At 41.7% G+C, this 17,434-nt stretch overlaps 1 protein-coding gene across 1 annotated transcript in view; it reads left to right on the forward strand.

Annotated features, from left to right (window-relative positions):
- Positions 1–767: 767 nt before the first annotated feature.
- LOC106609087 (lysine-specific demethylase 5A) overlaps positions 768–17,434 on the forward strand; it is a 93,585-nt gene continuing 76,918 nt past the window's right edge. Inside the window, exons 1-4 of the mRNA XM_045722508.1 lie at positions 768–791; positions 3,289–3,366; positions 7,585–7,707; positions 7,933–8,103. Coding sequence (XP_045578464.1) covers positions 768–791; positions 3,289–3,366; positions 7,585–7,707; positions 7,933–8,103 — 396 coding nt within the window. The remainder of the gene's footprint in view (positions 792–3,288; positions 3,367–7,584; positions 7,708–7,932; positions 8,104–17,434) is intronic.

Below are 17,434 nucleotides of genomic sequence, written 5' to 3' on the forward strand. Positions count from 1 at the left end.
TATTTTCAAAATCAAATAGGAAGCTCCGGCGAGCACAGGAACGCTGCACAACCAAATGGAAAGGTGGCAATTACGAGCTGTGAAGTCGTAAATACAATTTAGATGCATTCCCACATGCTTTGAACTCGTTGAAACGCCGATTGGCAAATGGCCATCAAGCTGATCAACCATAAACTAAAACTACAGCTTTCAATCATGCGTGTAAACAAAATATAATGTTAAACATAATAGATTGCTTTTTATAAATAACGTTTAATTGTTACACTTAACTGACAAAAATTATGTTGTGGAGATAATTTCCTTAAGTGATATGAGTTCATCATGGGGAGAATTCGGAGTTCATGCCGCGTTGCATACAACTGGGAAATCGGAAATCTCCAACAATCTCCAACATCAGTGTGTTCAATACAACTGGCAATCCGGGAAAAATGTTTTGAACAGTCATCCAACTCGGAAACTCTGGGATCATCCTAGACTTCTCCGATTTGAATATCACCGACGTCACGATTTGACCTCGTTTTTTCCCGAATCCCAGTGGTCTTGAAAGCACCACTAGAGACGATGGATTTTTTCCCCCCACTTGGTTATGAACGTAGTAGTTACTTACAAAACTACAACTAATTTACCATAAATGCTGATGTACATATCTGGAGGCATATGATTTTGTATAGAGGGAAATAGTAAGTAAAACCATGGTTCTAGTTTTCTTGAAGCGGATGTGGAGGCGGAAGTGGAGGATTGGTATATTGTTGTTACATGGTAGTGACATGGTCGTTGCTATTAAAAGAAAGGTGGGAAATATATCTATATATACAATATTTGAAAGTTCATAGCGTCGAGCAACATAGGCATCTACTGAACAATTTTAGACGAAATGTTTATCCTGAAAAATGTATATTGTTCCAGAACTGTGCGAGCAAACTAAAGAAAGATAGTTATTCGCCAGCAACTAGCAAGCAGTCACAGCACAGTGTGGCTCGGCTAAATTAGCTAAGCTAACTAGGAAGTATCGTCGTTTTTAATGACAACAGCAGCTAGAAAAGTGCTCGGGTGACACGAAGCAAGAGAACCGTGTGCATGAGAATGGTTTAAATTAGCTCGTTGTCTGGTTTATTGTGGAGCAAATAACGTATGTTGCTGCATCGGGAATGTCGACCCATCACCTCCACGGAACCCCCCGCCTGTTGTGGCGACGAGCTAGCTAACGTTCTCCTTCAATTGAATGGACGTGGTTTGATCAACAATGTGCGCTAACTGCTCAATGTTGATTGTCACGAGCTACTCGTCGGATGAACAGGGTCGCACTCATTTAGCCTGGAAAACTACTGTAGAACGTCATATTTAGATTGGATGACCACTAAGGCGCAACTTTAAATGGATAAAATTGCGAAATCCGGATGAAATAATGCCTTTTCCTGGTACATAAAGATGTCACTACCAATGGATATTCAAAAGTGAAATATTTGTTAAATATTTATTGGGTTAATATGGAGCTTAGAATAGTTACATTACATTACATACATTACTTTTTTTTTTGGCCCGTTTTTTATTTTGTTGCGGGATCATATGTCCACATTTTAAAGGGCAGTGATGGCGCTTTTGACTGATGTTGTCCTGCGCCCCAGGTAGTTCTCAGGCTTTCAGTTAACGTTGCTGTACAGGAGTGGTGGGTGGGGGATTGGGGGGGGGATGGGACTCCGCCCGGCTTGGCCCAGCAATTGCCTAATGGAATAGGACTGGAAATGTATTTTTGATCTTTTACAGTTTTGTCTTTGAGAGTCAACTCAACAATATTGTCATGTCGCCCAGCTGTTGGTAAATCAAGAAATTGTCTTCAATGAAATGATTTTTCTTGAGACTAAAACAATCATGAACATGAAGGAGAAGTTCCCGAAGCAACAATATGTGTGCTAATTGAAAGACAACCTAATCATGGACTGATGTCACTCACAGATGTCAACACAATAGATTTTAAACACAAGTACTATTGGCTTTTTAAAGAAAATATAAGTTGTGATTTCGTCATGTCTGATTTTGCTGAATTCGTACCCCCTCCCGAGTGCCCAGTTTTTGAGCCGAGTTGGGAAGATTTTTCGGATCCACTAGGATTTATTAACAAGATTCGACCTATTGCAGAGAGAACTGGCATCTGCAAAATTCGACCGCCCGAGGTAACCTCACTGTTTATGCTTTTGGAATATAACACATTGCTTCCATTTTAAGATTTACGGCTGCATTGGTTTGTGCCCTTTTTGTCATCTATTTATGGTATTTTCGGCCTAGCCCACGCACATTTTTAGCTGAGTAACGACATTTCTCGTTTAATTTTTGAGTCAAATTTCTTGTCTGTTTCTCAGTTTATTTGAACAATGATTTTGGATGTTTATATTTAGCCAAACAGTTAAAGTAAAGTCGTCATTTAAAATAGCGGCCTCTATTCCAGACTCCCATCGGACTCTTTTTTTTTTTTTTGTGTGTTTTCTGGACAGATCGCAACTGTTACATTCGGGATATCAAGTAACGTCCCACGAATTAGATGTCTAGATCCATTTTTTTGAACTATTAACAATTTGATATATCAATTCCTAGTTGCTTTTCATTTGATGGCCTAGATTTCCAAGTCTTTGCTACATCATGACTACAATATGAGCAATATCCATGTATGTGGCTGTGAAGAGTTTTTTTATATATATATATTTTTTTTCATGGTTTGGGATAGGCCTACAGTAGCAGGAAGTGAAATTCGTACCCAAATGCTCAACTTTTCATGTTTTATTATTTGGCCTTGTGCAAATCAAATGTATGTCTAATATTGGCCTTTCTCTCTTTTATTCCCATTTCCCACATGGAACATTTGGGTGATTAGGCTAACCCTTTTAATTTGGTATATTTTGCACCCAACCTCCCAGAAGTAATTGTCAAGTTTTTCTTTTATTGCACTGTGCTCCAGTATTATTTGTCGTTTGGGGATAAGTCTGTGCCCATTTTAAAGCAATTAGACTACAGGGACTTAACTTATTATTTGTATCATATTCAGTATTCTGGTATTTTTGGGTGGATTTAAGCATTTTTATTTTTACATCCAATTTCCTGGGCCGACGATTTCCCAATCTGTATCCACACATCCCTATATTATTTATGTGAAAAGGGTATTTGAATAGTATTATGTAATGTTTATTTTGACAAGTATTTTCTATTTTTGTTGTTGCTTTTACTTCCACATTACTTAGTCGTGTGAAAATCTGAACCAGTTGTTCATTTGGTTTCCATTGTTCTCTTCTGTCTTAGGACTGGACACCTCCTTTTGCCTGCGACGTACGCAACTTCCGCTTTACTCCCAGAGTCCAGAGACTCAATGAATTGGAGGTAAGTACACTGCTCAAAAAAATAAAGGGAACACTTAAACAACACAATGTAACTCCAAGTTAATCACACTTCTGTGAAATCAAACTGTCCACTTAGGAAGCAACACTGATTGACAATACATTTCACATGCTGTTGTGCAAATGGAATAGACAACAGGTGGAAATTATAGGCAATTAGCAAGACACCCCCAATAAAGGAGTGGTTCGTCAGGTGGTGACCACAGACCACTTCTCAGTTCTTATGCTTCCTTGGTGATGTTTTGGTCACTTTTGAATGCTGGCAGTGCTTTCACTCTAGTGGTAGCATGAGACGGAGTCTATAACCCACACAAGTGGCTCAGGTAGTGCAGCTCATCCAGGATGGCACATCAATGCGAGCTGTGGTAAGAAGGTTTGCTGTGTCTGTCAGCGTAGTATCCAGAGCATGGAGGCGCTACCAGGAGACAGGCCAGTACATCAGGAGACGTGGAGGAGGCCGTAGGAGGGCAACAACCCAGCAGCAGGACCGCTACCTCTGCCTTTGTGCAAGAAGGAGCAGGAGAAGCACTGCCAGAGCCCTGCAAAATGACCTCCAGCAGGCCACAAATGTGCATGTGTCTGCTCAAACGGTCAGAAACAGACTCCATGAGGGTGGTATGAGGGCCCGACGTCCACAGGTGGGGGTTGTGCTTACAGCCCAACACCGTGCAGGACGTTTGGCATTTGTCAGAGAACACCAAGATTGGCAAATTCGCCACTGGCGCCCTGTGCTCTTCACAGATGAAAGCAGGTTCACACTGAGCACGTGACAGACATGACAGAGTCTGGAGACGCCGTGGAGAACGTTCTGCTGCCTGCAACATCCTCCAGCATGACCTGTTTGTCGGTGGGTCATTCATGGTGTGGGGTGGCATTTCTTTGGGGGGCCGCACAGCCCTCCATGTGCTCGCCAGAGGTAGCCTGACTGCCATTAGGATCCTCAGACCCCTTGTGAGACCATATGCTGGTGCGGTTGGCCCTGGGTTCCTCCTAATGCAAGACAATGCTACACCTCATGTGGCTGGAGTGTGTCAGCAGTTCCTGCAAGAGGAAGGCATTGATGCTATGGACTGGCCCGGCCGTTCCCCAGACCTGAATCCAATTGAGCACATCTGGGACATCATGTCTCGCTCCATCCACCAACGCCACGTTGCACCACAGACTGTCCAGGAGTTGGCGGATGCTTTAGTCCAGGTCAGGGAGGAGATCCCTCAGGAGACCATCTGCCACCTCATCAGGAGCATGCCCAGGCATTGTAGGGAGGTCATACAGGCACGTGGAGGCCACCCACACTACTGAGCCTCATTTTGACTTGTTTTAAGGACATTACATCAAAGTTGTATCAGCCTGTAGTGTGGTTTTCCACTTTAATTTTGAGTGTGACTCCAAATCCAGACCTCCATGGGTTGATAAATTGGATTTCCATTGATTCTTTTTGTGTGATTTTGTTGTCAGCACATTCAACTATGTAAAGAAAAAAGTATTTAATAAGATTATTTCATTCATTCAGATCTAGGATGTGTTATTTTAGTGTTCCCTTTATTTTTTTGAGCAGTATATAATGTACCTAGTTACAACACTGTGAAGGCTATGTTGGAAATGCAGTTATGTAGCCTGTATGTAGTCGTTATAAGGTATAGGCCATCATTGTAAATAAGAATTTGTTCAACCTGTTGGGGCTAGGGGGCAGTATTTGCACGGCCGGATAAAAATCGTACCCGATTTAAACTGGTTACTACTCTTGCCCAGAAACGAGAATATGCATATAATTAGTAGATTTGGATAGAAAACACTCTAAAGTTTCTAAAACTGTTTGAATGGTGTCTGTGAGTATAACAGAACTCATATGGCAGGACAAAACCTGAGAAGATTCCATGCAGGAAGTGCCCTATCTGACAATTTGTTGTCCTTCTGTTGCATCTCTATGAAATCCAGCATCTCTGCTGTAACGTGACATTTTCTAAGGCTTCCATTGGCTCTCAGAAGGCGCCAGAAAGTGGAATGGGGTGTCTGCTGTCTCTGGGCAAAGAACAGCAGGAGAATTTGTGAGTGGTCAGCCTGGGGACAGTGAGACTAAGAGGCACGTTTACGACAATTCTCCATTTTTTTCTTTCAGCCTTTGAATGAATACAACGTTGCCCAGTTGGAATATTATCGCTATTTTACGAGAAAAATAGCATAAAAATTGATTTTAAACATCGTTTGACATGCTTCGAAGTACAGTAATGGAATATTTAGATTTTTTTTTGTCACGAAATGCGCTCGCACGTCACCCTTCAGATAGTGACCTGAACGCACGAACAAAACAGAGCTATTTGAATATAACTATGGATTACTTGGAACCAAAACAACATTTGTTGTTGAAGTAGAAGTCCTGGGAGTGCATTCTGACAAAGAACAGCAAAGGTAATCCAATTTTTCTAATATTAATTCTGAGTTTGATGAGCCCCAAACTTGGTGGGTGTCAAAATAGCTAGCCGTGATGGCCGGGCTATGTACTCAGAATATTGCAAAATGTGCTTTCGCCGAAAAGCTATTTTAAAATCTGACACCGCGATTGCATAAAGGAGTTCTGTATCTATAATTCTTAAAATAATTGTTATGTATTTTGTGAACGTTTATCATGAGTAATTTAGTAAATTCACCGGAAGTTTGCGGTGGGTATGCTAGTTCTGAACATCACATGCTAATGTAAAAAGCTGGTTTTTGATATAAATATGAACTTGATTGAACAAAACATGCATGTATTGTATAACATAATGTCCTAGGGTTGTCATCTGATGAAGATCATCAAAGGTTAGTGCTGCATTTAGCTGTCTTCTGGGTTTTGTGACATTATATGCTAGCTTGAAAAATGGGTGTCTGATTATTTCTGGCTGGGTACTCTGCTGACATAATCTAATGTTTTGCTTTCGTTGTAAAGCCTTTTTGAAATCGGACAGTGTGGTTAGATTAACGAGAGTCTTGTCTTTAAATAGCTGTAAAATAGTCATATGTTTGAGAAATTGAAGTAATAGCATTTCAAATGTTTTGAAAATCGCGCCACAGGATTCAACTGGCTGTTACGTAGGTGGGACAAATTCGTCCCGCCTAGCCCAGAGAGGTTAAAATCAATTTTTATGCCATTTTTCTCGCAAAAAAGCGATAACATTCCAACCGGGCAACGTTGTATTCATTCAAAGGCTGAAAGAAAAAAATGGAGAATTCTCGTAAACGTTTAGGTAAAAAGAGGAAAGAAAACAAAGCATTCGGTCGACGCGGGCACGCGCCTGAGTCTCACAGTACTGTAACCAGCCACTACCCAAACGCGCTACTTTGTTTCAACCAGAGCCTGCAAAGCCACGATTCAGCTTTTTGCCGCCTTCTGAGAGCCCATTGGAGCCGTAGGAAGTGTCACGTAACAGCAGAGATCCTTTGTAATGGATAGAGATGGCAAAGAAGGCCAAGAAATGGTCAGACAGGGTTCTTCCTGTACAGAATCTTCTCAGGTTTTGGCCTGCCAAATGAGTTCTGTTATTCTCACAGACACCATTCAAACAGTTTTAGAAACTTTGGAGTGTTTTCTATCCAAAGCTAATAATTATATGCATATTCTAGTTTCTGGGCAGGAGTAATAATCAGATTAAATCGGGTACGTTTTTTATCCGGCTGTGAAAATACTGCCCCCTATCCATAACAGGTTAACTGACTTGCCTAGTTAAAATATAGTTATTGCTTAAGTAAGTAGTCAAATAAGCTAGTTATTCGAATGAGTTTTGTCAGTCATTCACTGATGTATGTATGTTATTATGTCTTGCTAGTCTATGAATAAACATGTTTTTTTGTGAGGTAGCCTATACTTTGGTGTGGCTTGACAGTGCATACCTTATGTGCATTGACTGCAGCTGCTGTCACATTTTGGGGGCAGCACTCTTGAATACAATGACTGAGTTAACAGCACTGGCCTGAATGGGTGGTAGGCCTAGGTCTACTTTAGGAAGGGTTTTTAGGGTCAGAAAAGTTGTAGCTTAGCCTAGATTAAGAGTGTAAAGGAAATCAGTCACTGGCTTTTGTAGGCTGTCTTTACTTTGATTTCTCCAAGGCTACAGCACACAAAGGCACCTCTTTTATATTCCTGTTTAGAGTTGAGCATGCCAGATTTTTCACTTGAATTGACTTTCATGTGTTTGTACCGTTCCCTCACCTCTCCCATTGCTTTCAGGCCCTCACTCGAGTCAAGCTCAACTTCCTGGATCAGATTGCCAAGTTCTGGGAGCTGCAGGGGTCCAGGCTGCGCTTCCCTCATGTGGAGAGGAAGAGCCTCGATCTATACCAGCTCAGCAAGGTAAGACCGGAGTCAGACCATTCACCTGAACAGGAAACTGTTTTTAGAAACATGTGGTGTGTTTGTGTCAGTATGCTATGATTTATTTATATCTTAGGAGTAAGTAGCGTTTGTTTTGGATTTTGTTTTAGGACAGCAGAGGTGCTAAGTGCTGGTGTACATTTGAATGTATTCTGAAAATATGCTTTTTGTGTGTGAGTCTTACTAAAAAACATTGTATTTCAGATTGTCTCCTCCGAGGGTGGCTTTGAGACAGTGTGTAAGGAGAAGAGATGGTCCAAGGTGGGCAGCAGGATGGGTTTCCCCCCAGGGAAAGGTATGGGCTCTCTGCTGCGGTCCCACTTTGAGAGGATCCTCTACCCCTATGAGCTCTTCCAGTCTGGAGCCACGCTCACTGTAAGTGCTATTGGTCGACACATGCACACAAGAACATGTAGGCTCTGGAGTGTGAGAAATGATTTTGTGATGTCAATAGAGGTAGTAAATTGCATCAGCCCTCTATTGGCAAATGTTAGGTATGGGTCGTCATAGGTTTGTGCTATGTATTCACACTTCTACATTCTTACAACTCATGTCAATACCCTGTCATGTAGTTCTTTCCTTTTGTGCTTTGCCATGCTACATTCACATTTGTAACAGTGTTCTGTACAGAGGAGGCTGGTGGGAAGACCTATAGTAGGACGGGCTCATTGTAATGGCTAGGACAGAATCAATCCAGCCATTACAATGAGCCCGTCCTCATATAGCTCCTCTCACCAGCCTCTTCTGGTTCTGTATCACAACATGTAAGGGATAATTAACGAGGGGCTATGCGTTCTATGGAAAATAATGAACTACGTGGAAGGTGTGTTCCACAACGTGCTAGTGGATTGGAACTAACCTTCCACGGAGTTGCATTATTTTTCAGAGAAAGATAGAGCCTCGAGTTGATTATCCCTTTTATACCATGGTTATAATTTAACACCTTTACTGCTTTAATAGCTAGCAAGTTTACTAGATAGCTACAGTAGTTGCCTTGGTAACCAAACAGACTTGTTAGTTTAGCTAACCAAACCATCTGTCCTAGCTTGCTATTATGAAAATATGTTTTTAGTTAGAATTTTGCTTTCAAAAGCAGCTCAAACACAGAACTTGTAAGAATGACCTATAGCCATTAAAATCGGACAACGTGGTTCGATTCAGGAGAAGTGTATCTATAAAATGGTGTAAAATAGTCCTATGTTTGAGAACTTTGAATTATGACATTTTGTGGTTTTAAATTTGGCGCTGTTGAATAGTGTGGGACGATTTTGTCCCACATCCCCTAGAGAGGTTAATGTGATGACGGTTATTTTATCAAATCAAGTAACTATGTTTAATTATTACGTGATTTAAATTAATCATGTAACAATTAACTCATTAGCAATCTTCGGGCCCCACAGAAAAAGTTTGTTTAATGAGTTAACATTTCCCGAATGAACTCAAGAATATATCAGAATATATCGTTATCCTACCAGTCATCCATGAATTATTATTGTTACCTCATCAGTCTCATTCTGAACGTTGTTAACTTCAAGTCTGCACAAACCCTAGTCTAAATGTGATTCATCGATACACAAATTGGCTTAATTATTTATTTACTAACTAAATCACACACATGATAGATTATATGTTGATTACTCACATAATGCAATGAAAAGTCCCTAGTGGACTAACCCGATATGACGGCTTGTTACACAGTGAAAGGGGTGGGGAAAGAAAGAGCGGGAGAGACAGAGGGAACCCATTATACGTACATGTGGAACATACGCTCATTGTAAATATGGATATTTCAGCACCCTAACAACCACTCATTAGGTTGTTAGGTTGTTTAACAGAAGTCTCAGGTTTGTCCACCAGAGGTCACAATGTCCTTTGTAGTAGTAGGCTTTCTTTGTTCTGGAAGTGTTTTGTTAGAATGGAAACATCAAAGGTACACAATGGTTGTTTTCTGAGATCTTCCTTGTGTCTTTGGTCAAAGTTCTAGACTACTTTATATTATCCAGCTGCAGAATGAGAATGTTTGGTATAGTCTTCATCTTTCTTCACTTGTCGAGTTTCAGAGGGTCTGACCATTTTCTGGTCTGGTAGAGTCTAACCATTGGTGACGTCTGGATCAACACCGTCTGCCTGCTTGGTCTATATTTAAATTGCAACCATTTCAACGTGTAGCCACCACTCAGCGTTTTCTGGTCTCAATGGTTGATTATTCAGGGTACAGCTAGGCCCACTTTCCACACCGGCAGCAACCTGGCATGTTTTGGTCTAATATGTTAATTCTTTAGGAGTTCTTTATAAGCACTCTGGCAAAAGGGGCGTTCCATCCTTTTGGCATAATGTCTGTACTCACGTAGGCATGGTTACTGACTGGGAGAACTTTATATGAAAAACAATTATCTCATTTAGAAAGCTGAAATCACATTTCGTCTTCTCACAAATAGTTTCATATTTAATCATATAAGTTGTACAACATTTAGATTTAACTCTGTCAAACATTGTGGAAGCTCTTAAAGTTACAATGTTTCCGTTATAACGTCTTTAATGTCACAAAACAATAAATTATCTAACGTGGTTGTTCTTTTAAGTTCCTCCCGACCATTTTCCACATTTTTTGTGTTAGAAATATTGTTTCATTATCCACTTTTGGATGTTGGAGTTTTGGCGGGAAGAAAGTCTTTGTAACAAAAAGGGTTCTTTCCCCTCAATACTGCATGGCAAGGGAGAGAAAATTCCTGCAAGGTATTTACGACCATCATAAAACTGGCCAACTCCCCCAGGAGAGGGGTGTCTTGAAACCTTTGATTAGCTGGCACCTTTGATCTCCATATACAGTGGGGGGGAAAAGTATTTGATCCCCTGCTGATTTTGTACGTTTGCCCACTTACAAAGAAATGATCAGTCTATAATTTTAATAGTAGGTTTATTTGAACAGTGAGAGACAGAATAACAACAACAAAAATCCAGAAGAACGCATGTCAAAAATGTTATAAAATGATTTGCATTTTAATGAGGGAAATAAGTATTTGACCCCTCTGCAAAACATGACTTAGTACTTGGTGGCAAAACCCTTGTTGGCAATCACAGAGGTCAGAAGTTTCTTGTAGTTGGCCACCAGGTTTGCACACATCTCAGGAGGGATTTAGTCCCACTCCTTTGCAGATCTTCTCCAAGTCATTAAGTTTTCGAGGCTGACGTTTGGCAACTCGAACCTTAAGCTCCCTCTACAGATTTTCTATGGGATTAAGGTCTGGAGACCGGCTAGGTCACTCCAGGACCTTAATGTGCTTCTTCTTGAGCCACTCCTTTGTTGCCTTGGCTGTGTGTTTTGGGTCATCGTCATGCTGGAATACCCATCCACGACCCATTTTCAATGCCCTGGCAGAGGGAAGGAGGTTCTCACCCAAGATTTGACAGTACATGGCCCCGTCAAATGATGCGGTGAAGTTGTCCTGTCCCCTTAGCAGAAAAATACTCCCAAAGCATAATGTTTCCACCTCCATGTTTGACGGTGGAGATGGTGTTCTTGGGGTCATAGGCAGCATTCCTCCTCCTCCAAACACGGTGAGTTGAGTTGATGCCAAAGAGCTCCATTTTGGTCTCATCTGACCACAACACTTTCACCAGTTGTCCTCTGAATCATTCAGATGTTCATTGGCAAACTTCAGATGGGCATGTATATGTATTCTTCAGCAGGGCCTTGCGGCCGCTGCAGGATTTCAGTCCTTCACGGCATAGTGTGTTACCAATTGTTTTCTTGGTGACTCTGGTCCCAGCTGCCTTGAGATCATTGACAAGATCCTCCCATGTAGTTCTGGGCTGATTCCTCACCGTTCTCATGATCATTGCAACTCCACGAGGTGAGATCTTGCATGGAGCCCCAGGCCGAGGGATGTTGACAGTTCTTTTGTGTTTCTTCCATTTGCGAATAATCGCACCAAATGTTGTCACCTTCTCACCAAGCTGCTTGGCGATGGTCTTGTAGCCCATTCCAGCCTTGTGTAGGTCTAAAATCTTGTCCCTGACATCCTTGGAGAGCTCTTTGGTCTTGGCCATGGTGGAGAGTTTGGAATCTGATTGATTGATTGCTTATGTGGACAGGTGTCTCTTATACAGGTAACAAGCTGTGGTTAGGAGCACTCCCTTTAAGAGTGTGCTCCTAATCTCAGCTCGTAACCTGTATAAAAGACACCTAGGAGTCAGAAATCTTTCTGATTGAGAGGGGGTCAAATACTTATTTCCCTCATTAAAATGCAAATAAATTTCTAACATTTTTGACATGCGTTTTTCTCTATTGTTATTCTGTCTCTCACTGTTCAAATAAACCTAACATTAAAATTATAGACTGATCATTTCTTTGTAAGTGGGCAAACATACAAAATCAGCAGGGGATCAAATACTTTTTCCCCCCCACTGTAGGAGGGTAAGTCATGGCAATGGAACGTTTAGTACGAACGACTGGGTCGCGTCCATAGATACTGAACGACTGGGTTGCGTCTCTAGCAACCGAACCGATAAAAGGAACGACCAGCCAGCTTGGGTAGGAACCCTAGATTTGTGTCGGGACTATATCTTGTGGAAGGATGAAATAGTATGAATAAATGAATCAAAATAAACTTAATGAAAATATGTCTATTATTTGAATACGTTGGTAACCTGTGAAAGTGATTATGCCCTCAGCCAGTGTTTGGAGGATATATTGGCACGGGTGTTAGGCCAGAGACAATGTCGAGGGCCGGCAAACCGTGCCAATATATCCTCCAAACACCGGCTGAGGGCATTATCACTTAAAAATGCACACTCTAGAATGCCAATCAGAAACGTGTATTCGACAATGCCATGGTATAAATGTATCATAGTTTTCAACTATGTTCTTCGTAGCTGTCTATTTACCACCGCAAACTGATGCTGGCGCTAAGATCACGTTCAATGAGTTGTATACGGCTATAAGCAAACAGGAAAACACTCATCCAAGTGGCCATGGGCTTTAATTTAACCTCTATGGGCTAGCCTACGTAACAGCCACGCAGCCTGTGGCGCGATTTTCAAAACCTTAAAAATCCTATTACTTCAATTTCTCAAACATATGACTATTTTACAGCTATTTAAAGACAAGACTCTCGTTAATCTAACCACACTGTCCGATTTCAAAAAGGCTTTACAACGAAAGCAAAACATTAGATTATGTCAGCAGAGTACCAAGCCAGAAATAATCAGACACCCATTTTTCAAGCCAGCATATAATGTCACCAAAACCCAGAAGACAGCTAAATGCAGCACTCACCTTTGATGATCTTCATCAGATGACAATCCTAGGACATTATGTTATACAATACATGCATGTTTTGTTCAATCAAGTTCATATTTATATAAAAAACCAGCTTTTTACATTAGCATGTGACGTTCAGAACTAGCATACCCCCGCAAACTTCCGGGGAATTCGCTAACATTTTACTAAATTACTCACGATAAACGTTCACAAAAAGCATAACAATTATTTTAAGAATTATAGATACAGACCTCCTCTATGCACTCGATATGTCCGATTTTAAAATAGCTTTTTGGTGAAAGCACATTTTGCAATATTCTAAGTACATAGCCCAGGCATCACGGGCTCGCTATTTAGACACCCGGCAAGTTTAGCACTCACCATAATCATATTTACTATTATAAAAGTTTGATTACCTTTTGTTGTCTTCGTCAGAATGCACACCCAGGACTGCTACTTCAATAACAAATGTTGGTTTGGTCCAAAATAATCCATCGTTATATCCGAATAGCGGCGTTTTGTTCGTATGCGTTCCAGACACTATCCGAAATAGTAAAGAAGTGTCGCGCGCATGGCGCAATTCGTGACAATAAAATTCTAAATATTCTATTACCGTACTTCGAAGCATGTCAACCGCTGTTTAAAATCAATTTTTACGCCATTTTTCTCGTAGAAAAGCGATAATATTCCGACAGGGAATCTCCTTTTCGGCAAACAGAGGAAAAAATCCCAAAGGCGGGGGCGGTCGGGTCACGCGCCTAAGCCCAGTGTCCCTTGATCGGCCACTTGAGAAAGGCGATAATGTGTTTCAGCCTGGGGCTGGAATGACGACATTCTGTTTTTTCCCGGGCTCTGAGCGCCTATGGACGACATGGGAAGTGTCACGTTAGAGCAGAGATCCTTAGTAAATGATAGAGATGGAAAAGAAGTTCAAGAAATGGTCAGACAGGCCACTTCCTGTAAAGGAATCTCTCAGGTTTTGACCTGCCATTTGAGTTCTGTTATACTCACAGACACCATTCAAACAGTTTTAGAAAATATAGGGTGTTTTCTATCCATATGTAATAAGTATATGCATATTCTAGTTACTGGGTAGGAGTGGTAACCAGATTAAATCGGGTATGTTTTTTATCCAGCCGTGTCAATACTGCCCCCTAGCCCTAACAGGTTATTAAGGAAACTAAAATCCGTTTTACCTCATTTATACCAGCATGTTAATTGTCCAACCAGAGGGGGGAAAATGAATCTTTACCACCGTTACTCCACACAGAGATGCGTACAAAGCTTTCCATTTGGCAAATCTGACTATAATTCTATCCTCCTGCTTACAAGCAAAAACTAAAGCAGGAAGTACGAGTGACTCGGTCAATTACAAAAAAAAAAAACTGGTCAGATGAAGCAGATGCTAAGCTACAGGACTGTTTTGCTAGCACAGACTGGAATATGTTCTGGGATTCTTCCGATGGCTTTGAGGAGTACACCACATCATTCACTGGCTTTATCAATAAGTGCATTGAGGACGTCGTCCCCACAGTGACTGTACGTACCCCAACCACAAGCCATGGATTACAGGCCACATCTGCACTGAGCTAAAGGGTAGAGCTGCCGCTTACAAGGAGCGGGACTCTAACCCGGAAGCTTATAAGAAATCATGCTATGCCCTCCAAACAGTCAAACAGGCAAAGCGTCAATACAGGACTAAGATCGAATCGTACTACACCGGCTCCGATGCTCGTCGGATGTGGCAGGGCTTGCAAACTATTACAGACTACAAAGGGCAGCACAGCCAAGAACTGCCCAGTGACATGAGCCTACCAGACGAGCTAAATTACTTCTATGCTCGCTTTGAGGCAAGTAAAACTGAAACATGCATGAGAGCATCAGCTGTTCCAGACGATTGTCTGATCTCACTCCATAGCCGATGTAAGACCTTTAACCTCTATGGACTCAACAGCCAGTTGAATCCTGTGGCGCGTTATTCAAATCCTTAGATATGCTATTACTTCAATTTTTCAAAAATATGACTATTTTACACCATTTTAAAGATAAGACTCTCGTTAATCTAACCACACTGTCCGATTTCAAAAAGCCTTTACAACGAAAGCAAAACATTAGATTATGTCAGCAGAGTACCGAGCCAGAAATAACCAGACACCCATTTTTCAAGCTAGCATATAATGTCACATAAACCCAAACCACAGCTAAATGTAGCACTAACCTTTGATGATCTTCATCAGATGACAACCCTAGGACATTATGTTATACAATACATGCATGTTTTGTTCAATCAAGTTCATATTTATATCAAAAACCAGCTTTTTACATTAGCATGTGACTAGCATGTGACAAGCATTCCCACCGAACACTGCCGGTGAATTTACTAAATTACTCACGATAAACGTTCACAAAAAGCATAACAATTATTTTAAGAATTATAGATACAGAACTCCTCTATGCACTCGATATGTCCGATTTTAAAATAGCTTTTCGGTGAAAGCACATTTTGCAATATTCTCAGTAGATAGGCCGGCATCACAGGGCTAGCTATTTAGACACCCAGCAGGTTTAGCACTCATCAAAGTCAGATTTACTATAAGAAAAATGTTCTTACCTTTGTTGTCTTCATCAGAATGCACTCCCAGGACTTCTACTTCAATAACAAATGTTGGTTTGGTCCAAAATAATCCATCGTTATATCCAAACAGCGGCGTTTTGTTCGTGCGTTCTAGACGCTATCCTAAAGGCTAAATAAGGGTGACGAGCATGGCGCAATTCGTGACAAAAGAATTCTAAATATTCCATTACCGTACTTCGAAGCATGTCAACCGCTGTTTAAAATCAATTTTTATGCCATTTTTCTCATAAAAAAGCGATAATATTCCGACCGGGAATCTGAGTTTAGATAAACAAACAAAGCATTCGGTCGAAGCGGGCACGCGCCTAAGCCCATAGTACTCTGAGTGGCCACTTGCCAAAAGCGATAAAGTGTTTCAGCCAGAGCCTGCCTCGATATCGTTCAACTTTTTCCCGGGCTCTGAGACCCTATGGAAGACGTAGGAAGTGTCACGTTATTGCACAGATCCTGAGTCTTCAATAAAAAGAGCCAAGATGAAACACTACTTCTCAGACAGGCCACTTCCTGCTTGAAATCTTCTCAGGTTTTGGCCTGCCATAGGAGTTCTGTTATACTCACAGACACCATTCAAACAGTTTTAGAAACTTTAGGGTGTTTTCTATCCAAAGCCAATAATTATATGCATATTCTAGTTACTGGGCAGGAGTAGTAACCAGATTAAATCGGGTACGTTTTTTTATCCAGCCGTGTTAATACTGCCCCCTAGCCCTAACAGGTTAAACAGGTCAACATTCGCAGGGCCAGACGGATTACCAGGACGTGTACCTCGAGCATGCGCTGACCAACTGGCAAGTGTCTTCACTGACATTTTCATCCTTTCCCTGTCTGAGTCTGTAATACCAACATGTTTCAAGCAGACCACCATAGTCCCTGTGCCCAAGAACACTAAGGTAACCTGCCTAAATGACTACCAACCCGTAGCACTCACATCTGTAGCCATAAAGTGCTTTAAAAGGCTGGTCATGGCTCACAACACCATTATCCCAGAAACCCTAGACCCACTCCAATTTGCATACCGCACCAACAGATCCACTGATGACGCTATCTCTATTGCACTCCACACTGCCCTTTCACACCTGAACAAAAGGAACACTTATGTGAGAATTCTATTCATTGACTACATCTCAGTGTTCAACATCATAGTGCCCTCAAAGCTCATCACTAAGCTAAATACCCTTGGACTAAACACATCCCTCTGCAACTGAACTTCCTGGAGGACTGCCCCCAGGTGGTAAGGGTAGGAAACAACACATCCCTCATGCTGATCCTCAACACGGGGTGGCCCCTCAGTGGTTTGTGCTCAGTTCCCTCCCGTACTCCCTGTTCACTCATGACTGTATGGCAGGGCATGACTCCAACACCATTAAGTTTGCCGATGACAAAACAGTGGTAGGCCTGATCACCAACAAACGACGACACCTTGTGGTGCCAGGACAGCAACCTCTCCCTCAACATAATAAAGACAAAGGACATGATTGTGGACTACAGGAAAAGGATGACCGAGCAGCTTCAAGTTCCTTGGCGTCCACATCACCAACAAACTAACATGGTCCAAGCACACCAATTCCGTCGTGAGGGCATGACAAAACCTATTCCCACTCAGATCCTCAAAAGGTTCTACAGCTGCACCATTGAGAGCATCCTGATGGGTTGCATCACTGCCTGGTATGGCAACTGCTTGGCAACTGCTTGGCCTTCGACCACAAGGCCTACGGAGCTGTGAGGGGAACGGCACCTCCGTACCTTCAGGCTCTGATCAGGCCCTACACCCAAACAAGGGCACTCCGTTCATCCACCTCTGGCCTGCT

Source organism: Salmo salar, chromosome ssa07 (genome assembly GCF_905237065.1).
Source record: "Salmo salar chromosome ssa07, Ssal_v3.1, whole genome shotgun sequence".
In the NCBI taxonomy this organism is placed as follows: domain Eukaryota; kingdom Metazoa; phylum Chordata; class Actinopteri; order Salmoniformes; family Salmonidae; genus Salmo; species Salmo salar.